Here is a 26,816-nt window from a genome sequence, read left to right as displayed (position 1 = left end):
AGCCCCTCCCCTCTCCCCTCTCCCACACACAACACAGGAGTTGCAGCACGACTGCAGCATGAGAGGTTTACTGGCGACTCTTGATGACCTCATCAAACCGCCGCGAGCGTAGCATAACAACAACAAGAGTGTGTTGTTGCCGGTGCTGTAGCCGTGGCTAACAAGCCAGCGAGCTCGGTGACTGACTTAACGACACCATGTCCATGGTTTGGGATTATTTTAAAGTGTCTCTGATGGATAAAAAAACTGGCAATTTGCAATGACTGCAAAGAGTTGGTTATGCGAGGAGGAACCAAGACGTCTTCCTTTAATACGAGCAATTTGATCTCCCACCTCTTCAATAATCATAAGGAGATACACGATGAATATAAGCGGAAGATGAATGAAAAGCAAACACCGAAAAAAAGTAGTACCACACAGTCTTACACTAAAGGAGGACTATGTTATTGTTTACTTTATTACTCTAGTATACTCTGGACTGAAGCTGTGTGCCTTCATTGTTTTTGTAGCTGTAAAATAAATAATGCACTTTGTGAAAGTCAAAGTATAGTATTTCCCATAGTTTTAGTGGGTATCAGGATTATCTCAGGGAGAGCATGTCCCAAATTCCAAGCTGCTGTTTTGAGGCATGTTAAAAAAAATAATGCACTTTGTGACTTCAATAATAAATATGGCAGTGTTGGTTTTCCATTACTGGAGTTGATTTATTTTGGAAAACCTTGTTACATTGTTTAATGCATCCAGCGGGGCATCACAACAAAATTAGGCATACTAATGTGTTAATTCCACGACTGTATATACCGGTATTGGTTGATATCGGAATCGGTAATTAAGAGTTGGACAATATCGGATATCGGCAAAAAAGCCACTATCGGACATCTCTATTTGTGAGCAATATGAGACATTTTTCATCTAAATGGGAATATATGAACAACTTAGCACTCCTAATGACAGCAGACCTTGTACAGTAAGTGATGTTGTATTACATTTATTGACTCTCATAAAGTCTGCAGTGATCAGAAATCAGTGACGAAGAAAACAAATAAACCTTGCTTAAAATGATCAAAATCCATAAATGTTATTACAAACGTGCCTGTTACTACTTTACATATATACTTACATCATGTATATACAACCTTAATGGAGGTGTTTGGATGTGGTTTTAAGGGCTTTTATAGGAGGAATTGAACGACTCCCATAGACTCCATTGTAAGCAGACTTTTGATCACATTACTTTAATATTTAGAATCCATTAAAAAAAAATCCGTAATGATTTCATAATGACTGGGAACGATAGGCAAAATTCCCAAAAAGTGCAGTTCCCCTTTAAATATCCGTGTTAGTGTGGACATGGCCTTAACCCATACTTGCCAACCTTGAGACTTCCGAATTCAGGAGATGGGGTGGGGGTTTTTCAAGTATTTCTTATATATATATATATATATATATATATATATATATATATATATATATATATATATATATATATATATATATGTATATATATATATGTATATAATCCGTTCATGAATGAGTATATCCGTTCGGCCACCGTGTTCAATGGAGAAGTCTGATCTACAAAATGTGCAGGCAGCATACTCCTTCCCCTTCGAGCTGTCCTGGGTGAACTGAAATTATTTTTTCCAATCATTTTGGAACTTGCAAGCGTACTTCTTCTTCTTACTCGTCGTCGCCATGTCTCTTCTTCCTTCTTCTGCTTCGTCTCTGTTATGTTTTTGGACATTACTACTTGCCGTAGTTTTGAAGCAATGCATGATGGGAATCCGGATGTTGTGTGTCAGTGTAATAACGTGCCGGCTGGAATAAACACACGCTGAGAAATAGCTCCGTGCCTGTCTACTTTATGGGTTATAGATAAACCTATGGATAACGGAGACATATATAATAGTCTCCTTTTCAGGTGAGAGAGGACGCTAAAGGCAGTGCCTTTAAGGCACGCCCCCTAATATTGTTGTCCGGGTGGAAATCGGGAGAAATTCGGGAGCATGGTTGCCCCAGGAGATTTTCGGGAGGGCACTGAAATTTGTGAGTCTCCCGGGAAAATCGGGAGGGTTTGCAATAGGGCTTGCGAATCTTTGGGTGTCCCACGATTCGATTCAATATCGATTCTGGGGGTCACGATTCGATTCAAAATCGATTTTTTTCCCGATTTCAACACGATTCTCGATTCAAAAGGATTCTCTATTCATTCAATACATAGGATTTCAGCAGATCTACCCCAGTCTGCTGACATGCAAGCAGAGTAGTAGATTTTTGTAAAAAGCTTTTATAATTGTAAAGGACAATGTTTTATCAACTGATTGCAATAATGTACATTTGTTTTAACTATTAAATGAACCAAAAATATGACTTATTTTATCTTTGTGAAAATATTGGACACAGTGTGTTGTCAAGCTTATGAGATGCGATGCAAGTGTAAGCCACTGTGACACTATTGTTCATTTATTTTTATTTTTATAAATGTCTAATGATAATGTCAATGAGGGATTTTTAATCACTGCTATGTTGAAATTATAACTAATATTGATACTGTTGTTGATAATATTCATTTTTGTTTCACTACTTTTGGTTTGTTCTGTGTCGTGTTTGTGTCTCCTCTCAATTGCTCTGTTTATTGCAGTTCTGAGTGTTGCTGGGTCGGGTTTGGTTTTGGAATTGGATTGCATTGTTATGGTATTGCTGTGTATTGTTTTGTTGGATTGATTAATTTAATCCAACTTTTTTTATTGGCATTTTCAAATACAGAAAAAAGTGCAAGTCGAAACAGTACAATTTTAAAGTCAGAAAATTCTTCACACCCTTTCCCTTAAAACCCAAATCCCCACCCACCCTCCCACCCCACTCAGGTCACACCAACAAGGGACATATGGCACAATCATATAACAAGTAAGACGACAAAGACAGACATCCTCACATACACACACACATGGATTGATTAATTTAAAAAAAATATATATTAAAAAAAAAAAAAAGAAAAAAAATCGATTTTTTAAAAATGAGAATTGATTCTAAATCGCACAACGTGAGAATCGCGATTCGAATTCGAATGGATTTTTCCCCACACTCCTAGTTGGCAAGTATGCCTTAACCACAACATTAGTTTCCCAAAAATCAAATTAAAAAAACAACTTAAGCCTTGTCCAGCTGTTTACTGACGTAGACTATTCATGTTTGAATAACTTTTACTGCAAATGAATATCCGCTCCAAATATCTGTTATCGACTTCCTTGAATACTAATAATTGATATCGGCATCGGCCAAGAAAAAAACCTGTCGGTCGATCTCTAATAAAAAAACGAGCTGTGGGACAAAAATGGCACCCGGACCCTTTTTTGATTGATTGATTGAAACTTTTATTAGTAGATTGCACAGTTCAGTACATATTCTGTACAATTGACCACTAAATTTTAACACCCCAATAAGTTTTTCAACTTGTTTAAGTCGGGGTCCACGTAATCAATTCATGGTACAAATATATAATATCAGCTTAATACAGTCATCACACAAGTTAATCATCAGAGTATATACATTACATTATTTACAATCCGGGGGGTGGGATGAGGAGGGTTTGGTTGATATCAGCACTTCAGTCATCAACAATTGCATCATCAGAGAAATGGGCATTGAAACAGTGTAGGTCTGACTTGGTAGGATATGTGCAGAGAACATAGTGAGTTCAGATAGCATAAGAACAAGTATATACATTAGAAATACATTTGATTATTTACATTTGGTTATTTACAATCCGGGGAGGTGGGATGTGGTGGGGGGAGGGTGTCAGTCAAGGGTTGAAGTTGCCTGGAGGTGTTCTTTTAGTGCGGTTTTGAAGGAGGATAGAGATGCACTTTCTTTTACACCTGTTGGGAGTGCATTCCATATTGATGTGGCATAGAAGGAGAATGAGTTAAGACCTTTGTTAGATCGGAATCTGGGTTTAACGTGGTTTGTGGAGCTCCCCCTGGTGTTGTGGTTATGGCGGTCATTAAGGAAGTAGTTTGACATGTACTTCGGTATCAGGGAGGTGTAACGGATTTTATAGACTAGGCTCAGTGCAAGTTGTTTTACTCTGTCCTCCACCCTGAGCCAGCCCACTTTGGAGAAGTGGGTAGGAGTGAGGTGTGATATCGGGTGGAGGTCTGCACTAAGCAAATAAAAGATGTTGAACGTCATCATGCGTCTTTGTTCTTGTGTGCAGAGTCCATGGCAGTGGACAGCATGCTGCCCAGCCCCTCCGCCCTCTCCTCCCCCCTGCTGGGCATGGAGGGTCTCGCAGGCCGACGCCGGAAGAAGCGCACCAGCATCGAGACCAACGTGCGGCTCATGCTGGAGCGCAACTTCAGCACGGTGAGTAGAGCCGCGCTTCCTCCCGCCCCGCCGTCCGCTCCTTCCCGCCGCGCTCACCTCACGTGGCCCCCTCAGAACCAGAAGCCTACCTCGGAGGAGATCCTGCTGATGGCGGAGCAGCTCAACATGGAGAAGGAGGTGATCCGCGTTTGGTTCTGCAACCGCCGGCAGAAAGAGAAGCGCATCAACCCGTCCACCAGCAGCACGCCGCCGCTGCCCGGCCAGACCTCGCCCGCCGTCATGCACAAAGCCCCCTGCTACAGCCCGCACATGGTACGGCCCGCCCACCCCCTCCAAAGTGGCTTCTCTCTGACATCTCTCTCCATCCAGATTGCCAGTCCAGGTGTGTCCCAGGGCAGCAGCAGCCTCAGCACAACAGGTGAGCTGTAATTCATGTTTGGCCTCGTCACTCATTTATTAAAGCTCGGCCCGAAGGAGGCTGGCGGCGAGATGAAAAGTGTTGATGAAACGCCGCGCGGTCAAATGACTTCTCTGAGAGGAAGTCAACATTGATTTTGCGGTTGACAACAACATGAGCGACGATGGCCGTGTCGGCTCTCCTCACACGTGAGCGACGAGCTGACAGCCGGCAAAAGATTGCACTTTATTAGCCGCCAGAGAGCGGCTGACAACAACAAAACTTGTCCATTATTACTTCCTGCTTCCGCACGCCGCTCTAATCGCTCTTTTTCTTCTCCTCAAGCTGCCACTTTGTCCCCGTCGGCGTCCTGCCCTATGACACCTGTCAGCTCCGCCGCCGCAGGGTCTTCTTCTTTGACTCCGCCCCCTCACAGCACAGCCAGCCCCGCCCCGCCCGGTCTCGGTACTCATGGGCTCAACACTGCGTGAGTACTTTGACTTCTGAAGTAGTCATTTGCTTGATTGATTATTATGCTGAGTAATCACCTGGATAGAACCATATTAAAGATGATATATAGCAGCAATCAGCAGGGGGCGCACTTCCTTCAGGCCCAATGAACTAACTGCCAAATTATGGTTTCAGACTAGCAATTAGTTAAAGTTAAAGTTAAAGTATCGTATTTTTCGGACTACAAGTCGCAGTTTTTTTCATAGTGTGCGACTTATACTCAAGAGCGACTTATGTGTGAAATTATTAACACATTACCGTAAAATATCAAATAATATTATTTAGCTCATTCACGTAAGACAGTAGTTCCCAACCTTTTTGTAACTGCGGACCGGTCAACGCTTGAAAATTTGTCTCACAGACCGGGAGGGGTTATTTTTTATTTATTTATTTATTTTTATTTTTTTTGTTATAAAAAAATACAATCATGTGTGCTTACGGACTGTATCCCTTGCAGACTGTATTGATATATATTGATATATAATGTAAGAACCAGAATATTAATAACAGAAAGAAACAACCCTTTTGTGTGAATGAGTGTAAATGGGGGAGGGAGGTTTTTTGGGTTGGTGCACTAATTGTAAGTGTATCCTGTGTTTTTTATGTTGATTTAATAAAAAAATAAAATATAAAAATATTTAGAAAAAAATTTAAAATGTTTTTATTTCTTGTGCGGCCCTGTACCAATCGATCCACGGACCGGTGGTTGGGGCGCGGCCCGGTACCGCAAAAAATATGAGTTTTTTATAGGATGTACACCAGCACAGATATGTACAAATTGGAAAAATGCCAAAGTAAATGGTAAATGGTAGGGGTGTGGGGAAAAATTGATTCGAATTCAAATTGTGATTCTCACGTTGTGCGATTCAGAATCGATTCTCATTTTTAAAAAATCGATTTTTTTAATTTATTTATTTATTTATTTATTTATTTATTCATTTATTTTTATTTTTTTTATTTTTATTTTTTTATTTTTTTAAATTAATCAATCCAACAAAATAATACAAAACAATACCATAACAATGCAATCCAATTCCAAAACCAAACCCGACCCAGCAACACTCAGAACTGCAATAAACAGAGCAATTGAGAGGAGACACAAACACAACACAGAACAAACCAAAAGTAGTGAAACAAAAATTAATATTATCAACAACAGTATCAATATTAGTTACAATTTCAACATAGCAGTGATTAAAAATCCCTCATTGACATTATCATTAGACATTTATAAAAAAAATTTAAAAAAGAACAATAGTGTCACAGTGGCTTACACTTGCATCGCATCTCATAAGCTTGACAACACACTGTGTCCAATATTTTCACAAAGATAAAATAAGTCATATTTTTGGTTCATTTAATAGTTAAAACAAATTGACATTATTGCAATCAGTTGATAAAACATTGTCCTTTACAATTATAAAAGCTTTTTACAAAAATCTACTACTCTGCTTGCATGTCAGCAGACTGGGGTAGATCCTGCTGAAATCCTATGTATTGAATGAATAGAGAATCCTTTTGAATCGAAAAAATATCGTTTTGGAATCGAGAATCGTGTTGAATCGAAAAAAAAAAAATCGATTTTGAATCGAATCATGACCCCAACAATCGATATTGAATCGAATCGTGGGACACCCAAAGATTCGCAGCCCTAGTAACTGGGTTATACTTGTATAGCGCTTTTCTACCTTTTTTAAGGAACTCAAAGCGCTTTGACACTATTTCCACATTCACCCATTCACACACACATTCACACACTGATGGCTAAAAACAGGAAGAACTTCGGTGCGTAAATGAAGCACCTTTAAAAAAAATCTAACTAAACAAGCTTAAACCAGTTCCTCTCAAATAGTGGGGTGGGGCACGTGTGACCCCGGGGGACATGCTTGATCAGTATCGTGCTTTAAACGTGCTAATTGACGTCATTAGTCCTGACTTCCTCATTTTGATTAAAAAAATTAATGAATCAGCACATATTGTTTTACCGTATTTTTCGGAATATAAGTCGCTCCGGAGTATAAGTCGCACCGGCCGAAAATGCATAATAAAGAAGGAAAAAAACATATATAAGTCACACTGGAGTATAAGTCACATTTTTGGGGGAAATGTATTTGATAAAAGCAAACACCAAGAATAGACATTTGAAAGGCAATTTAAAATAAATAAAGAATAGTGAACAACAGGCTGAATAAGTGTACGTTATATGAGGCATAAATAACCAACTGAGAACGTGCCTGGTATGTTAACGTAACATATTATGGTAAGAGTCATTCAAATAACTATAACATATAGAACATGCTATACGTTTACCAAACAATCTGTCACTCCTAATCGCTAAATCCCATGAAATCTTATACGTCTAGTCTCTTACGTGAATGAGCTAAATAATATTATTTGATATTTTACGGTAATGTGTTAATAATTTCACACATAAGTCGCTCCTGAGTATAAGCCAAACTATGAAAAAAACTGCGACTTATAGTCCAAAAAATACGGTATTCATTTTTTTCCACTAATTTTTTGTAGGTTACATTTTTTTATACAGTATATTGTGCTCCTCAGTTAATGTCGCTGATCGATCAATTTCAATTTATTATTATCTGTTTAGGGTTTTTTTTGTTTATTTTTTCAAGTCGGTCAAAACATTTTTATAGTTTAAATAAGGATTTATTTGGTTTATTTCAGGCAAATTGATGCCTTTTAAATATTTTCTGCCACAGACTCAAAAACAATGTTAGTTATTCTTTGTTGTAAGTTGATCTTTATTTCTTCCGTTTTTCTTTTTTTCTTTCTAAGTTCAGGCATGTGAAATGTCTGCGAAAACGCGGAAATCGACGTTTTTCAACTTTCATTTTCACGCCAAATTATGACTTTTTAAAAAATGAAATATTAATAAAAATACGATCTAAACAAGGCTAATTGAACGCTCGCCTCAGCTCCAGTGACTCGCAGTTTCTCTTGGCTAAACGCCGCACTCGCACTGAGTCGTAGGACGCTGAGACGATCAGGAGCACCGAAACAAGCTACAACGTTGATGACTTTGCTGCTAATCATATTTGGATGATTACAAGCCGAACACTGTTAGTTCTGAAGCAGTTGTAGTTATAGACTATTTATTAGTAGCCAGCGAGAAGGTGTATTTTTGACGTGAAATATTGTAAACAGAGGTCACAACACAGGAAGTATACGACTTGAGGGGGCGGGGCTACAGGATAGCGTTGCCAAATGAGAAATTAGTTATTTGCATGCATGTTATAGAATTTTACATTCAATCAATCAATCAAAGTTTACTTATATAGCCCTAAATCACGAGTGTCTTAAAGGGCTGCACAAGCCACAGCAGGGCAAGGAAAAACTCAACCCAATGGGATGACAATGAGAAACCTTGGAGCGACCGGTGCAATGGACGTCGAGTGGATCTAGCATAATATTGTGAGAGTCCAGTCCATAGTGGATCTAACATAATAGTGGGAGAGTCCAGTCCAAAGTGGATCTAACATAATAGTGGGAGAGTCCAGTCCATAGTGGATCTAACATAATAGTGGGAGAGTCCAGTCCAAAGTGGATCTAACATAATAGTGGGAGAGTCCAGTCCATAGTGGATCTAACATAATAGTGGGAGTGTCCAGTCCATAGTGGATCTAACATAATATTGTGAGAGTCCAGTCCATAGTGAATCTAACATAATAGTGTTAGAGTCCAGTCCACAGTGGATCTAACATAATAGTGTGAGAGTCCAGTCCATAGTGGATCTAACATAATAGAGTGAGAGTCCAGTCCATAGTGGATCTAACATAATAGTGTGAGAGTCCAGTCCATAGTGGATCTAACATAATATTGTGAGAGTCCAGTCCGTAGTGGATCTAACATAATAGTGTGAGAGTCCAGTCCATAGTGCATCTAACATAATATTGTGAGAGTCCAGTCCGTAGTGGATCTAACATAATAGTGTGAGAGTCCAGTCCATAGTGGATCTAACATAATAGTGGGAGAGTCCAGTCCATAGTGGATCTAACATAATAGTGGGAGAGTCCAGTCCAAAGTGGATCTAACATAATAGTGGGAGAGTCCAGTCCATAGTGGATCTAACATAATAGTGGGAGTGTCCAGTCCATAGTGGATCTAACATAATATTGTGAGAGTCCAGTCCATAGTGAATCTAACATAATAGTGTTAGAGTCCAGTCCACAGTGGATCTAACATAATAGTGTGAGAGTCCAGTCCATAGTGGATCTAACATAATAGAGTGAGAGTCCAGTCCATAGTGGATCTAACATAATAGTGTGAGAGTCCAGTCCATAGTGGATCTAACATAATATTGTGAGAGTCCAGTCCGTAGTGGATCTAACATAATAGTGTGAGAGTCCAGTCCATAGTGCATCTAACATAATATTGTGAGAGTCCAGTCCGTAGTGGATCTAACATAATAGTGTGAGAGTCCAGTCCATAGTGGATCTAACATAATAGTGTGAGAGTCCAGTCCATAGTGGATCTAACATAATAGTGTGAGAGTCCAGTCCATAGTGGATCTAACATAATAGTGAGAGTCCAGTCCATAGTGGATCTAACATAATAGTGTGAGAGTCCAGTCCATAATGGATCTAACATAATAGTGAGAGAGTCCAGTCCATAGTGGATCTAACATAATAGTGTGAGAGTCCAGTCCATAGTGGATCTAACATAATAGTGTGAGAGTCCAGTCCATAGTGGATCTAACATAATAGTGTGAGAGTCCAGTCCATAGTGGATCTAACATAATAGTGTGAGAGTCCAGTCCATAGTGGATCTAACATAATAGTGAGAGTGTCCAGTCCATAGTGGATCTAACATAATAGTGAGAGTCCAGTCCATAGTGGATCTAACATAATAGTGTGAGAGTCCAGTCCACAGTGGATCTAACATAATAGTGAGAGAGTCCAGTCCATAGTGGATCTAACATAATAGTGAGAGAGTCCAGTCCATAGTGGATCTAACATAATAGTGTGAGAGTCCAGTCCATAGTGGATCTAACATAATAGTGTGAGAGTCCAGTCCACAGTGGATCTAACATAATAGTGAGAGAGTCCAGTCCATAGTGGATCTAACATAATAGTGGGAGAGTCCAGTCCATAGTGGATCTAACATAGTAGTGTGAGAGTCCAGTCCACAGTGGATCTAACATAATAGTGAGAGAGTCCAGTCCATAGTGGATCTAACATAATAGTGAGAGAGTCCAGTCCATAGTGGATCTAACATAATAGTGTGAGAGTCCAGTCCATAGTGGATCCAACATAATAGTGCATTGTCAATTATAATAATGTTAGTAAATGATCTACTAGAAAATCTGTGGTAGATTACAAGGGACATGCAAGTGTCAAAAAGACAGCCAAAAGAGGTTAGTAGATGAGAATAAATCTTAAAGTAAAATGTAGTGTAGAATTAGGGCTGCAACAACTAATCGATTAAATCGATTAAAATCGATTATAAAAATAGTTGGCGATTAATTTAGTCATCGATTCGTTGGATCTATGCTATGCGCATGCGCAGAGGCTACTTTTTTATTTTATTTATTTTTAATTTTTTTTATAAACCTTTATTTATAAACTGCTACATTTACAAACAGCTAAGAAACAATAATCAAAATAAGTATTGTGCCAGTATGCTGTTTTTTTTTTCAATAAAATGCTGGAAAGGATAGAAATGTAGTTTGTCTCTTTTATCCGATTATTAATCGATTAATCAAAGTAATAATCGACAGATTAATCGATTATCAAATTAGTTGTTAGTTGGAGCCCTATGTAGAATTGCACCCAATTACTGGGAATGCAGTCTTGATTTTCAAAATGTTTCTTTCGGAGTTTGCATGGCAGCACTTATTGCTCATAGAAATGTTCCTCTTTTTTTCTCAATTTTCTTCTTTTTTCTCAATGTTCCTCTTTTTTTCAAAAGGGTGCTCACATCCCAGGAAGGTAAAGTGCTGCTATTATTGCACGTAGCCCTATTGAGCAAGTAGTTAGCACTAACAGATGTGTTTACGCCCGGTGGAAAATTGCATCAAAAGAGCAGCATTAGTGTACTTACCTGTGAAATATTGCACAAAATATGAATACATAACTTTTAGAATAGATATGTAAAGTTGTATTATCGACAATGGTGTGTCACAAATAACGCATCAGATACATTAGCCAGAAAATAAGCCCACAAGCTGGCGGGAATTATTAAAAAAACAAAAGCTTTTTTGCAAAGGAAAAAAGTCCAGACCTCCCTCGAGTTTTGTGTTATTGTGAGTTGTATTTTTCATGCATTTATTTTTGCTGTATTGATCTGCCTCAAATGGAAGGCCGCTCTTTGAAACGGTTTGAGTTTGTGTTTATTTGGAACATGCATGCATACAACATGATACATCACAATTTCCAGTTTCACTATTCAACATGTTCGAAAAGGAGTAGGAAGAAGCAGAGCGTATTTAATCCTACCCTTTAACCTTAGCATAGCAGTTGCAAAAAAATTTGTTCACTTCCTGTTCTCAATGTATTCACAATATACCCCATAAGTAATAACATTAAAAATAAATGAATAATAATTAAGTAAGTTGTATTTCATATGGTGAGATAAATAAGATTATCTAGAAAATTAATGAATGGATGAAATAAATTCAGAATGTTTATCATGGTTCTTCTTCTTTGTACTTTGTAAACACTTTTAGATTGAAGAGTTTCTTGAAGTGGATCATATTAGTACGTTGTTTGATTTATTTGGTTAATACATTCCATCATTTAATTCCACATACTGATATACTGAAGGTCTTAAGTGTTGTACGTGCTTACAAATGTCTCTAAGATTATATTTCTCCTCTTTTGCTGAGAAGAATTGTTGTATATTCTTGGGTAGCAGATTGTAGTTTCCTTCGTGCATAATTTTAGCTGTTTGCAAATTCACTATGTCGTGGAATTTCAGTATTTTTGATTCAATGAATAAAGGGTGTGAATGTTGTCTATATCCAACATTATGTATAATTGTAACTGTTGCCTACATGAAACCGGTCCCTGGTGCAAAAAAGGTTAGGCACCACTGGCCTCGTGACGACAAAGAAACATCGTCCGTAATCAATGTGCGTTTGCTTCCTCAGGAACACCATGATGGGAGTAAGCACAGGAATGAACCAGGCGCTCATCAGCAGCAATCCACTGGCTACCATGCAAGGTGTGTGTGCAAATGCAGAATGTGTGTGCGTGCGTGTGTGTGCGTGCGTGCGTGCGTGCGTGCGTGCGTGCGTGCGTGCGTGCGTGCGTGCGTGACATTTCCGTCCTGATAAATTCATCCATTAACCTCTTAAGGTCCAAGCTGTTTGTTTACATGCTATACAGCTATACCGCCCTTGGGGGGCGGTATAGCTCGGTTGGTAGAGTGGCCGTGCCATCAACCTGAGGGTTGCAGGTTCGATTCCCGCTTCCGCCATCCTAGTCACAGCCGTTGTGTCCTTGGGCAAGACACTTTACCCACCTGCTCTCAGTGCCACCCACACTGGTTTAAATGTAACTTAGATATTGGGTTTTCACTATGTAAAGCGCTTTGAGTCACTAGAGAAAAGCGCTATATAAATATAATTCACTTCACTTCACTTACGTGTTCTTTAGCGGCAAATTGGACATTTTAAACTAACCTGAACGGTACTTTTTAAGCATTAGTGTGTGTGTGCGTCCGTGCGTCCGTGCGTGCGTGCGTGCGTGCGTGCGTGCGTGCGTGCGTGCGTGCGTGACATTTCCGTCCTGATAAATTCATCCATTAACCTCTTAAGGTCCAAGCTGTTTGTTTACATGATTTTTTTTATTTCTCTTTGCTATTTGGGCTTATTGGACCCTAATTAGAATAAAAACTAAGAATCATCTTTTGATATGATGTACTTATCCATAAGTACACAAACGTGTACTTCATGTGTAGTGACATGGTAATTGTTTTTTTTACACTTTTTGTCCAAAATTCCATTGTATGTTATAGTCTTCTGACACCACCAGATGGCAGTGTAAGTGTCCACATAAGCGGCCATAAGACCCCAACTCAGTAATGTACACAATTTTGGAAATAAGAACTAAAAGGTGCTGTCCACGCATGTGGCCACTAAGCCTTTAGAGGTTACGTGTTCTCTAGCGGCAAATTGGACATTTTAAACTAACCTGAACGGTACTTTTTAAGCATTAGTGTGTGTGTGTGTGTGTGTGTGTGTGTGTGTGCGTGCGTGCGTGCGTGCGTGCGTGCGTGCGTGCGTGCGCGCGTGCGTGCGTGACATTTCAGTCCTGATAAATTCATCCATTAACCTCTTAAGGTCCAAGCTGTTTGTTTAGATGATTTTTTTAATTTCTCTTTGCTATTTGGGCTTATTGGACCCTAATTAGAATAAAAACTAAGAATCATCTTTTGATATGATGTACTTAGTCCATAAGTACACAAATGTGTACTTCATGTGTAGTGACATGGTAATTATTTTTTTTACACTTTTTGTCCAAAATTCCATTTTATGTTATACTCTTCTGACACCACCAGATGGCGGTATAACTGTCCACATAAGTGGCCATAAGACCCCAATTCAGTAGTGTACACACTTTTGGAAATAAGAGCTAAAAGGTGCTGTCCACGCATGTGGTCACTTAGGCCTTTAAGAGGTTAAGTGGTCTTTAGCGGCGAATTGGACATTTTAAACTAAACTGAACGGTACTTTTTAAGCATTAGTGTGTGTGTGTGTGTGTGTGTGTGTGTGTGTGTGTGTGTGTGTGCGTGCGTGCGTGCGTGCGTGCGTGCGTGCGTGCGTGCGTGCGTGCGTGCGTGCGTGTGTGCGTGCGTGCGGTACTTTCTCTAATCAGCCATTGTGTGGAAATGAATGTGGCCTGCCAAAGCGTCAGATGACAAGCGGCCACGCTGCTGGCTAGAATCCATCAGGATGGTCTGTGATGTGTGACAAGAGTCCGCTATGACCACGGCCTCAACATTCCTCACGGCCAATCAGCTTGGAGGCACAGGCCCCTCACTTCCTGTTGACTAAATAAGCGCTTGCCTCGTTTTCCCTGAAGGGTTCTCCGCTCTTAGCTGCTAGAACCACAAGGTTCTCCTCTCCCTGCAACCTGACTGTGTTTTCCTCCATGTTTCTGGGATGATTTTAATGCTTTTCTTTCCTCATTTCCTTCCTTCCTTCCTTCCTTCATTCCTATTCCGTCATCCCACCCACCTTGCAGCCCTGGCCGCCAACAGCGGTCAGCTGTCTCTCATGGAGGCGGGTGCAGGTCACATGCTTCTGGGCGCAGCCGGCGGCGCCGTTCCTCCATCGCTGCGCCCCTCCCTCTTCCTCAACCGCCCCGGCCTGCTCCCGATGGTGACGGCCTCCATCTCCATGGCGACGGCCTCCCCGCCCGCCATGGGCCTGATGAGCGGCGGCGGAGGGGCCATGCTCAGACCCGCCTTCTCCAGGTCGCCGCCTGCCGGGAACCTCATGAGTCCCACTTCGTGCCCTGAGGATTCCCCCTGTTCCAGTCCCGCCTCCTTCTGCTCCTTCAGCGAAGCCTCGCCGCCGCCTCTGGGCGGCGCCATGGCCGAGTGACGACCAAAGCGTTCCCATTAAAGGAGGGCATGAGGAGGAGAGAAGCAAGCTTTAAAAAAAATGTCTACTCACGACCTCGCCTTTCAACCAAAGCCATCTCTGTCCCGGCCGACTCCCTCTCCGTCCCCCCACCCCCATGCAGACGTCCTCCAAAGCCAAAAATGTACACAAGTGGACGCGGGGGGGGGTGGGGGCCACGAGGCCAGGGAGCTTGGTACGGACAGAGGGACCAGGAGGGGGGCTACTTGAAACCAAAAAGACGATCTGAAGCGGAGGAGGGCAGGAGGAAGAAGTGCATGATGGGAGGCAAACACCGCCACCAAATATCTACAAGTACCAAAAACTCGAAACCAAATACTTAAAAAACAAAAACGGAGAGAAAAGCTTTAGACGTTTGCATTCGTGCTTCGACCTCATTCGCCATTTCTATTTCACTCTCACTTTCATCTCATTCCTTTCCATTCATTGACTGATTGACATTTACAAGCAGACCTCTCTACCTCTCCACTGCTTGTGCCTTTTACACAGAACACAAAGCCAAGCAGGACATTGTTGCACTGCATCCCGAAAACACAACGTGTGATTTTGTGCTGACTTGGTAGGGCTGGGTGATAGGGCTGAAAACTTTGCCATGATTTTATATCGATTGATATCCATAATTATTGATATTTTTTTATGAGCTACGGTAAATAAGGACTAGGAGAAACATTTTTTACTAGCGATGATAAATGCTTTAAAATGTAATATCGGAAATTATCGGTATCGTTTTTTTTTTATTATCAGTATCGTTTTTTTGTTTTTGTTGTTGTTTTTTTAAAATAAAATCAACATAAAAAACACAAAATACACTTACAATTAGTGCACCAACCCAAAAAACCTCCCTCCCCCATTCACACTCATTCACACAAAAGGGTTGTTTCTTTCTGTTATTAATATTCTGGTTCCTACATTATATATCAATATATATCAATACAGTCTGCAAGGGATACAGTCCGTAAGCACACATGATTGTGCGTGCTGCTGGTCCACTAATAGTACTAACCTTTAACACTTAATTTTACTCATTTTCATTAATTACTAGTTTCTATGTAACTGTTTTTATATTGTTTTACTTTCTTTTTTATTCAAGAAAATGTTTTTTAATTTATTTATCTTATTTTTATTTTTTTTTATTTTTTAAAAAGTACCTTATCTTCACCATACCTGGTTGTCCAAATTAGGCATAATAATGTGTTAATTCTACGACCGTATATATTGGTATCGGTTGATATCGGTATCGGTAATTAAGAGTTGGACAATATCGGATATCGGCAAAAAGCCATTATCGGACATTCCTAATATTGATATATAATGTAGGAACCAGAATATTAATAACAGAAAGAAACAACCCTTTTGTGTGAATGAGTGTAAATGGGGCAGGGAGGTTTTTTGGGTTGGTGCACTAATTGTAAGTGCATCTTGTAGGGATGCCGATAAATGCTTTAAAATGTAATATCGGAAATTATCGGTATCGTTTTTTTTGTTTTTTAAAATTAAATCAACATAAAAAACACAAGATACACTTACAATTAGTGCACCAACCCAAAAAACCTCCCTCCCCCATTTACACTCATTCACACAAAAGGGTTGTTTCTTTCTGTTATTAATATTCTGGTTCCTACATTATATATCAATATATATCAATACAGTCTGCAAGGGATACAGTCCGTAAGCACACATGATTGTGCGTGCTGCTGGTCCACTAATAGTACTAACCTTTAACACTTAATTTTACTCATTTTCATTAATTACTAGTTTCTATGTAACTGTTTTTATATTGTTTTACTTTCTTTTTTATTCAAGAAAATGTTTTTTAATTTATTTATCTTATTTTATTTTTTTTATTTTTTTAAAAAAGGACCTTATCTTCACCATACCTGGTTGTCCAAATTAGGCATAATAATGTGTTAATTCTACGACCGTATATATTGGTATCGGTTGATATCGGTATCGGTAATTAAGAGTTGGACAATATCGGATATCGGCAAAAAGCCATTATCGGACATTCCTAATATTGATATATAATGTAGGAACCAGAAATATTAATAACAGAAAGAAACAACCCTTTTGTGTAAATGAGTGTAAATGGGGCAGGGAGGTTTTTTGGGTTGGTGCACTAATTGTAAGTGCATCTTGTAGGGATGCCGATTAATGCTTTAAAATGTAATATCGGAAATTATCGGTATCGTTGTTTTTTTTTTATCGGTATCGTTTTTTTTTGTTTTTTTTAAATTAAATCAACATAAAAAACACAAGATACACTTACAATTAGTGCACCAACCCAAAAAACCTCCCTCCCCCATTTACACTCATTCACACAAAAGGGTTGTTTCTTTCTGTTATTAATATTCTGGTTCCTACATTATATATCAATATATATCAATACAGTCTGCAAGGGATACAGTCCGTAAGCACACATGATTGTGCGTGCTGCTGGTCCACTAATAGTACTAACCTTTAACACTTAATTTTACTAATTTTCATTAATTACTAGTTTCTATGTAACTGCTTTTATATTGTTTTACTTTCTTTTTATTCAAGAAAATGTTTTTTAATTTATTTATCTTATTTTATTTTTTTTATTTTTTTAAAAAAGGACCTTATCTTCACCATACCTTGTTGTCCAAATTAGGCATAATAATGTGTTAATTCTACGACCGTATATATCGGTATCGGTTGATATCGGTATCAGTAATTAAGAGTTGGACAATATCGGATATCGGCAAAAAGCCATTATCGGACATTCCTAATATTGATATATAATGTAGGAACCAGAAATATTAATAACAGAAAGAAACAACGCTTTTGTGTGAATGAGTGTAAATGGGGCAGGGAGGTTTTTTGGGTTGGTGCACTAATTGTAAGTGCATCTTGTAGGGATGCCGATAAATGCTTTAAAATGTAATATCGGAAATTATCGGTATCGTTTTTTTTTTATCAGTATCGTTTTTTTTTTGTTTTTTTTAAATTAAATCAACATAAAAAACACAAGATACACTTACAATTAGTGCACCAACCCAAAAAACCTCCCTCCCCCATTTACATTCATTCACACAAAAGGGTTGTTTCTTTCTGTTATTAATATTCTGGTTCCTACATTATATATCAATATATATCAATACAGTCTGCAAGGGATACAGTCCGTAAGCACACATGATTGCTGGTCCACTAATAGTACTAACCTTTAACACTTAATTTTACTCATTTTCATTAATTACTAGTTTCTATGTAACTGTTTTTATATTGTTTTACTTTCTTTTTTATTCAAGAAAATGTTTTTAATTTATTTATCTTATTTTATTTTATTATTATTTTAAAAAAAGGACCTTATCTTCACCATACCTGGTTGTCCAAATTAGGCATAATAATGTGTTAATTCCACGACTGTATATATCGGTTTCGGTTGATATCGGTATCTGTAATTAAGAGTTGGACAATATCGGAATATCGGCAAAAAAGCCATTATCGGACATCCCTAATTTTTACATTTTTATTTAAAATGTAACCTTCCTCTCATTATAATCCTCTCAGCTATCACGGCAGAATGGAAAGGAAATGTCAACACAAGCATGGAAAACACTCAGTCTAACAATTCCAAAATCCCATTGAACATTTAACAATGAGCTGTTAAAATGAAGGTGCAAAAAATAAGGAACATGTAAGAAATGCTTAATCAAGTGTAACAAAATAGTGCAAAGTGTTACAATGTACCGTATTTTTCGGAGTATATGTCGCTCCGGAGTATAAATCGCACCGGCCGAAAATGCATAATAAAGAAGGAAAAAAACTAGGGATGTCTGATAATGGCTTTTTTGCCGATATCCGATATTCCGATATTGTCCAACTCTTAATCACCGAAACCGATATCAACCGATACCGATATATACAGTCGTGGAATTAACACATTATTATGCCTAATTTGGACAACCAGGTATGGTAAAGATAAGGTTCTTTTTTTTTTTTAATTATAAAATAAAATAAGATAAATAAATTACAAACATTTTCTTGAATAAAAAAGAAAGTAAAACAATATAAAAACATTACATAGAAACTAGCAATTAATGAAAATGAGTCAAATTAACTGTTAAAGGTTAGTACTATTAGTGGACCAGCAGCACGCACAATCATGTGTGCTTACGGACTGTATCCTTTGCAGACTGTATTGATATATATTGATATATAATGTAGGAACCAGAATATTAATAACAGAAAGAAACAACCCTTTTGTGTGAATGAGTGTAAATGGGGGAGGGAGGTTTTTTGGGTTGGTGCACTAATTGTAAGTGTATCTTGTGTTTTTTATGTTGATTTAATACAAAAATAAAAAAATTAAATAAAAAAAAAAACGATACCGATAATAAAAAAAACGATACCGATAATTTCCAATATTACATTTTAAAGCATTTATCGGCTGATAATATCGGCAGGCCGATATTATCGGACATCTCTTAAAAAAAGCATATATAAGTCGCACTGGAGTATAAGTCGGAATTTTGGGGGAAATGTATTTGATAAAAGCCAACACCAAGAATAGACATTTGAAAGGCAATTTAAAATAAACAAAGAATAGTGAACAACAGGCTGAATAAGTGTACGTTATATGAGGCATAAATAAGCAACTGAGAACGTGCCTGGTATGTTAACGTAACATATTATGGTAAGAGTCATTCAAATAACTATAACATATAGAACATGCTATACGTTTACCAAACAATCCGTCACTCCTAATCGCTAAATCCCATGAAATCTTATACGTCTAGTCTCTTACGTGAATGAGCTAAATAATGTCATTTGATATTTTACGCTAATGTGTTAATAATTTCACACATAAGTCGCTCCTGAGTATAAGTCGCACCCCCGGCCAATCTTCGAAAAAAACTGCGACTTATAGTCCGAAAAATACGGTACACAGAGAAACCTGAGAAGAACTATTTTCTGCAGGTTTACTGCTAGGAAGTTACAGCTGTGCTCTAAAGGGTGAGTGCGACTAGGTTTGTTTATTTGAAGGACATTGTGCATTTATATTAAGAAGATGGCTGCACCATGCTAATTTCCATCTGTAGTCCTTTCATCTAACATCCACAAGTAACATTACACGGGATTGAAAACACACAACAATATTGAAATGACATAATGATAAGCAATTTCAAATAAAAGTAGAATACATAGAGGGTATGTGAGTTACATATCAGTGGGCGGTCAACTTACAGTATTTTAGCAGCTTCATTTAAAGTGCAGAAGTATATAAAGTGCAGCAGTTTTTAGTCAAAGTCCACATACAGTGCAGTCGCCATCAGATGGTACCCATAAGGGTATCATTCAATAGCCATATACCCCATTGGTACTGCATACGTAAACAAGTTTGCGATGTTACAAGATGGGTGTGGTATTATCGGTCTTGGTGGGTCCGTTTGATTAAAAAATCCAAAAAATACCATACTGTCAAGGTGACTTTTCCTGTTTTATCCACAATTTTTTTGCTCTCTGCAGCACTCATTTGGACTTTACTCTTATAATCGACAACAAGATGGCCCAACCAAACTTGATAGTTGATACTGTTACCTGATTGGCTGTTAGCGTGTCCCTCCCACTGACCCGGGACCACTTCTGAGTTGTTTAACCAGGACAAAGCACGCAGATGAACAATCTGATTTAATCAGCCAGATTATGACATAATTGCTCATTTACACCTGCAGTTCCAAAACATGAAAACAAAAACACAGAAGGACAATAAAACATTACAATGTCAAAAATACAGACACAAAAAATAAAGACAATGAAATTTGTCAAAGTGAGACACATTTTAAGATGCTTTTTAAAAGTGTAAAAATATTCATATCTAATATTACCGGGAAGTCTGTTCCAAAAATGACTTCCTTGGACCGACAGAACTGTTTGTCCAAAGGTTGTTTTTCAGTACTTGCTGCGTTGCTCGGTTACCAGAGAGCGAGTGCCTTAGTTCATGCTACCAACCTTGCTTTGCAACTTCCGCTTTCCTCTGACAAAGAAAAAAACAAAAAACATTGAACCTTTTTATCGAACACACTTTTTATTGATATCGATTACGTGTCTATCGTTGTATCGCCCAGCCCTAGTGTCTCAGCATATCTCTGTTTGTATCCGAGTGGCCCCCGTATCCTTTCAGTTTTGGACCCCTGCGTCATACCACCTGTCTGACTTTAACGTACACATGCATCTCCATAAATTACATCATTTTTTGACGAGTTAGCTAGTTATACTTCAGTACTTCACTGCAGACTAAGAGACCATTTAAAAGCTCAGGAAGTTTTTTTTTCAGTTTATTTACTGATTAAGGAAACTAGTAGCTTGATATATTCAACTTCATGACTATTTTTAAACTTGGTTAAAACCAGATTTGTTGTTATCTGTACACTATGATCGTAAAAAATGAAGTAATACGTACTCAATGTACAGTACAGGCCGAAAGTTTGGACACACCTTCTCATTTTCATGACTATTTACATTGTAGATTGTCACTGAAGGCATCAAAACTATGAATGAACACATGTGGAGTTATGTACTTTACAAAAAAAGGTGAAATAACCGTAAACATGTTTTATATTCTAGTTTCTTCAAAATAGCCGCCCTTTGCTCTGATTACTTTTTTGCACACTCTTGGCATTCTTTCGATGAGCTTCAAGAGGTAGTCGCCTGAAATGGTTTTCCCTTCACAGGTGTGCTTGAAGCTCATCGAGAGCATGCCAAGAGTGTGTAAAGCAGTAATCCAGGGGTAAATGGTAAATGGGTCGTACTTGTATAGCGCTTTTCTACCTTTTTAAGGAACTCAAAGCGCTTTGACACTGTTTTCTACATACACCCATTCACACACTGTCAAACTCATTTCAGATCGAGGGCCACATGGAGAAAAATCTACTCCCAAGTGGGCCGGACTGGTCAAATCACGGCACGATAACTTAAAAATAAAGACAGCTTCAGATTGTTTTCTTTGTTTAAAAATAGAACGAGCACATTCTGAAATTGTCCAAATCATAATGTTGTTGTTTTGGTTTTTTTAGACTTACATGTTGCGGTTATTTATTTGTCGTATCGGAATCGGTAATTAAGAGTTGGAGAATATCGGATATCGGCAAAAAAGCCATTATCGGACATCTCTAATTCTAAGTTGTAAATAAGCGCTAGCAAAAGTCAGCTAACAATGGAGGAAATGGGAGTCGCTATATTCCGCCTGTAAAGTGCTCCAAAAACCTCCATCAAGTATACAGGCACATTCATAATAACATGTAATATTTACATATTTTTGCTTATTTTAAGCATATGGTGGCGTATTCATTTCACAGACGCATCACAACGTTCGCTTTTCCTTCAACAACACTACTACTACCGTCATTTCCGGGCTACAGAGCACATAACTATTTAAGTCGCACATAAATATGTGTACCGTATTTTTCGGAGTATAAGTCGCTCCGGAGTATAAGTCGCACCGGCCGGAAATGCATAATAAAGAAGGAAAAAAACATATATAAGTCGCACTGGAGTATAAGTCGCATTTTTGGGGAAATGTATTTGATAAAAGCCAACACCAAGAATAGACATTTGAAAGGTAATTTAAAATAAATAAAGAATAGTGAAAAACAGGCTGAATAAGTGTACGTTATATGAGGCATAAATAAGCAACTGAGAACGTGCCTGGTATGTTAACGTAACATATTAGGGTAAGAGTCATTCAAATAACTATAACATATAGAACATGCTATACGTTTACCAAACAATCTGTCACTCCTAATCGCTAAATCCCATGAAATCTTATACGTCTAGTCTCTTACGTGAATGAGCTAAATAATATTATTTGATATTTTACGGTAACGTGTTAATAATTTCACACATAAGTCGCTCCTGAGTATAAGTCGCACCCGGCCAAACTATGAAAAAAAATTGCGACTTATAGTCCGAAAAATACGGTATTTATATTTTCAGAATAAATTATGTGATGATTGGTGTTAATTTTCAACCTATCAAGATAAAAAAACGAGATCAAAATCAAATCACAGTATGTTATTTATGTAGTTTGCTAATTTTCCTCGACATCATGTGGTTTATTTTGCACATATGTAGCATCATCTACACAGATACAAAGAATTGCTATTGCGACATCCAGTGGACACATTTAGAACAGCTGTTTCTTTCATTCAAAAATTTCAGGTTCATTTTTATACTTGGCAAACTCATCTCGAGGTCCAGATAAAACCTGTTGGCGGGCCTGACCCGGCCCTCGGGCCGTACGTTTGACACCACTGCAGTAATCAGAGCACAGGGTGGCTATTTTGAAGAAACCAGAATATAAAACGTGTTTTCGGTTATTTCACCTTTTTTTTGTTAAGTACATAACTCCACATGTGTTCATTCGTAGTTTTGATGCCTTCAGTGACAATCTACCATGTAAATAGTCATGAAAATAAAGAAAACGCATTGAATGAGGCGGAGGTGCACTGCAAAAAGTCAGTGTTCGAAAACAAGAAAAAAAATACAAAAATTAGGGGTATTTTATTTTAACTAAGCAAAATTATCTGCCAATAGAACAAGAAAATTTGGCTTGTCAAGACTTTCCAAAACAAGTCAAATTAGCTAACCTCAATGAACCCCAAATACCTTAAAATAAGTATATTCTCACTAATAACAAGTGCACTTTTCTCGTTATAAAAAAGAGACCTTTTTGTTCAATATGTTGAAAAATATTCTTAAATTAAGTAAATGCTAGTGCCATTATTTTGACATAATGATATGCATGCATCATGATTTTTTTTTCATACTTGAAGTAAGAAATTATTACTTTAAAAAGGTAGTTTTATACTTGTGAGTGTTGATGACACAGCTTTGCAACAGTTGATATTCTAGTTCCAAGCATGTTTTACTCAATATAGGACATAAAATCTCAGCAACAAGCTGTAATATCATCATTTAGGACCAAAACCCAAAACAAGTAAAACACTCTAACATAAAATCTGCCAAGTGAGAAGAATGATCTTATCAGACAGAAAATAAGCAAATATCAGCCTTATTTGAGATATTTCATCTTACTTAGATTTCAGTTTTTGCAGTGTGTCCAAACTTTTGGCCTGTACTGTATTTCACTCAGCAGTGGCTCTGTACAAAACAAGAGTTTGACTTGACAAAGATGTTCTATTTAAATCGGATGCACCTTCTGTAGTCACCTCAAGTCAGCTGGGATAGGCTCCAGCTGCCCTGACGATGCCTAATAATGGCTTTCCCTTCATGTTTCCATGCGTATCACTTTCCTGTGCCGCCGAACATTCCCTCCACCTTGTTGTGGTTTTTCTGCAGCGCCTCAAAACACATTTATCAGGAATTTCATCCCCTTCATCATCATCGCCAGGAAGTTTGCCGAAACCAAAGTTTTCACGCAGGAGGGCGCCCCCTACAGGCTCTTATTTCTCATGGCCTCCATGCATCATCTTCATCTTTTATCATCATCATAAATCGTCGTCACGTCAGACCGCTCACCTCCCAGCAGACTCTTGGATACCAAAGTAACCGCCTGTGGCAGCGTTGTCTCCGCACTCAGCTGTCCACACCGCAACACGGGGGGGAGGGGGGGGGAGACCTCAGCTCCCGTCAGGGGAAACACACACACACACACACACACACACACACACACACACACACATTCTTGTATTTGTTACTTTCTTGAGACCTCCGAAAAATACCTACCTCTTTAGGACCACCCTTTGTAGATATATAAAGATTTGTATTTACAACATTAATAATATATACATACTATGCAAAATATAAAAAAGGTAAGCTTTTAGTTGTTTTTTTTGGTTTGTAATTGTTTTTTAATCTTCATTATTTACTTCAAGTTATTACAGTATATCTCTATATCAGTGGTTCTTAACCTTGTTGGAGGTACCGAACCCCACCAGTTTCATTGCGCATTCACCGAACCCTTCTCTAGTAAAAAATAAAACAAAAAATTCTTAATTTAATCTTAATTTATAAATAATCATGAAATTATGTTATTATATTAAAGAAATACTAATAAAGATATATTTTACAAACAGAAAGTTACAGGAATGTACACATGATCCCATGTTTACATCTCATTGTGCAACATGTGAATGTTTTAGTGGGACCTAAATGCGATATCTGAAAGGGGTACACATTATTTCCAAAGCAGGACCTCCACCCAGACATACAATACTAGTGCACAGCTCATGAAAAACAATATTTTATGTTATTATCATTTTAAGTTGGCCAAAAATATTTATGTTAGAAAATAATCTCATGGAAATTACTGCTGTCATTTGATTATAATAATAACACATTGAACTTATTATTTAGTCAGGTTTGGGACAGGTGTGCTGCAGGTGTGGCCACAGTGCATGTGCACGTCCGACGTCGCTCACATGTGCTCCACATGAATGCTCAAGGAGTTTTTGCGTTTGCTCACGCATATGGAAAATTAGAGGGAACATTGTTTGGGGGTATCCGTAATACGTCGATAGGGACAAGTTTTTATTTACACGATTAGTCGGGTGTGTCTTGACCTCCGCCGAACCCCTGAGGCCGACTCACCGAACCCCTAGGGTTCGATCGAACCCAGGTTAAGAACCACTGCTCTATATAATTTTTTTTTTCATTATTATTAATTTTGGCCATAGGGAGCGCATTTAAATTTCGTACACGCACTTGTTATTACATATGTTAGCAAGAGGGGGAGCACTTCAAATGTGTACACACACTTGTTATTTCATATGTTGACCAGAGGGGGAGCACTTTTAAAACCGACACACAGTCAATTTGAAAAATCCCTCCTTTTCGGGACCACCCTAATTTTGATAGATTTCACCACCAGGGGTGCAAATGAGACATTCTCTATTTTCTTGTTTTTTGTAATGTGCTTAAGGCCGATGACAAACGAGTCACGGACCACAGATGGCCCCTGTGCCGCACTTTGGGCAACCCGGCTGTAGAAGCTAATTGTTAATGGCCACTATAGTCTTAGTACGCGCGTTGTCTTACATCAGCACCGGAAGTCGTAAAATCAGCTGTTCCCCTGGCGGGTTTTTTCCGGGGATGACTAGGGAAGTCCTTAGCTGCCCTCTTTTCTTATCATATATTGCTGCCTTTGCACCTGTCAATGTTTACTTTTGTATGCACATTAAATCAACAACAAAAAATCCGGACTTTGGAGCAATGTTCACAGACTCTAGACCAGTGGTTCTTAACCTTGTTGGAGGTACCGAACCCCACCAGTTTCATATGCGCATTCACCGAACCCTTCTTTAGTGAAAAATAAAATGTTTTATTTCAAATTCAAGACAAAGTTATATGTTTTTGGTAACACTTTAGTATGGGGAACATATTCTAAGTAACAAAGACGTAATTTAGAGTTATTTGGTTAGGGTTATAATAAGACCACGCCGAATAAGGCATTAATAAGTACTTAATAATGACTAGTTAAGAGCCAAAATGTTACTAATTTGCATGTTAATAAGCAACTAATTAATGGTGAATATGTTCCCATACTAAAGTGTTACCATGTTTTATTACTGGTGTACAAAATGAACCGTGCATGAACATCACCTTGTTCAAACAACAAAACCAACACAGTGCATAAACTCACCACAAATTACACACCTGCAAACCAGTCAGCTGTTGCCGTATCCGTAATACGCCGATAGGGAGAAGTTTTTATTTACACGATGAGTCGGGTGTGTCTTGACCTCCGCCGAACCCCTGAGCCCGACTCACTGAACCCCTAGGGTTCCATCGAACCCAGGTTAAGAACCACTGCTCTAGACTCAATGGTTTTCCGTATTAGGACCATGATTTGGGTCCTAACTTGATCACCGGTCCTCATATGGCAGGTACTTTTCCTTGTTGTCTCAAGAAGGGTAGAAATACAAGAACACACACACACACACACAGTCCAAACCAAAAAAAAAAGAACAAAAGCCCTGCCCTCCATCCCTTCCT

General features: G+C 38.4%; 1 protein-coding gene across 8 annotated transcripts in view; it reads left to right on the top strand.

Moving 5' to 3' along the window:
- The window catches only part of pou2f2a (POU class 2 homeobox 2a), a 228,820-nt gene that overhangs the window by 192,376 nt on the left and 9,628 nt on the right, over positions 1-26,816 (top strand). For 5 of the 8 annotated variants that reach the window (XM_062047389.1, XM_062047385.1, XM_062047386.1 and 2 more), the window contains 5 exons: positions 4,217-4,365; positions 4,441-4,744; positions 5,069-5,210; positions 12,342-12,415; positions 14,440-15,570. In XM_062047389.1, coding sequence (XP_061903373.1) covers positions 4,217-4,365; positions 4,441-4,744; positions 5,069-5,210; positions 12,342-12,415; positions 14,440-14,801 — 1,031 coding nt within the window. In that variant the 3' untranslated portion in view covers positions 14,802-15,570. Of the gene's footprint in view, positions 1-4,216; positions 4,366-4,440; positions 4,745-5,068; positions 5,211-12,341; positions 12,416-14,439; positions 15,571-26,816 lie in introns of those variants that run through there. The other 3 variants (XM_062047392.1, XM_062047393.1, XM_062047391.1) reach the window with 2 other exon arrangements.

Source organism: Entelurus aequoreus, linkage group LG05 (assembly GCF_033978785.1).
Source record: "Entelurus aequoreus isolate RoL-2023_Sb linkage group LG05, RoL_Eaeq_v1.1, whole genome shotgun sequence".
Lineage (NCBI taxonomy): Eukaryota > Metazoa > Chordata > Actinopteri > Syngnathiformes > Syngnathidae > Entelurus > Entelurus aequoreus.
The sequence above is the reverse complement of the archived record's forward strand: the minus strand, read 5'-3'. Positions and strand labels throughout refer to the sequence as shown.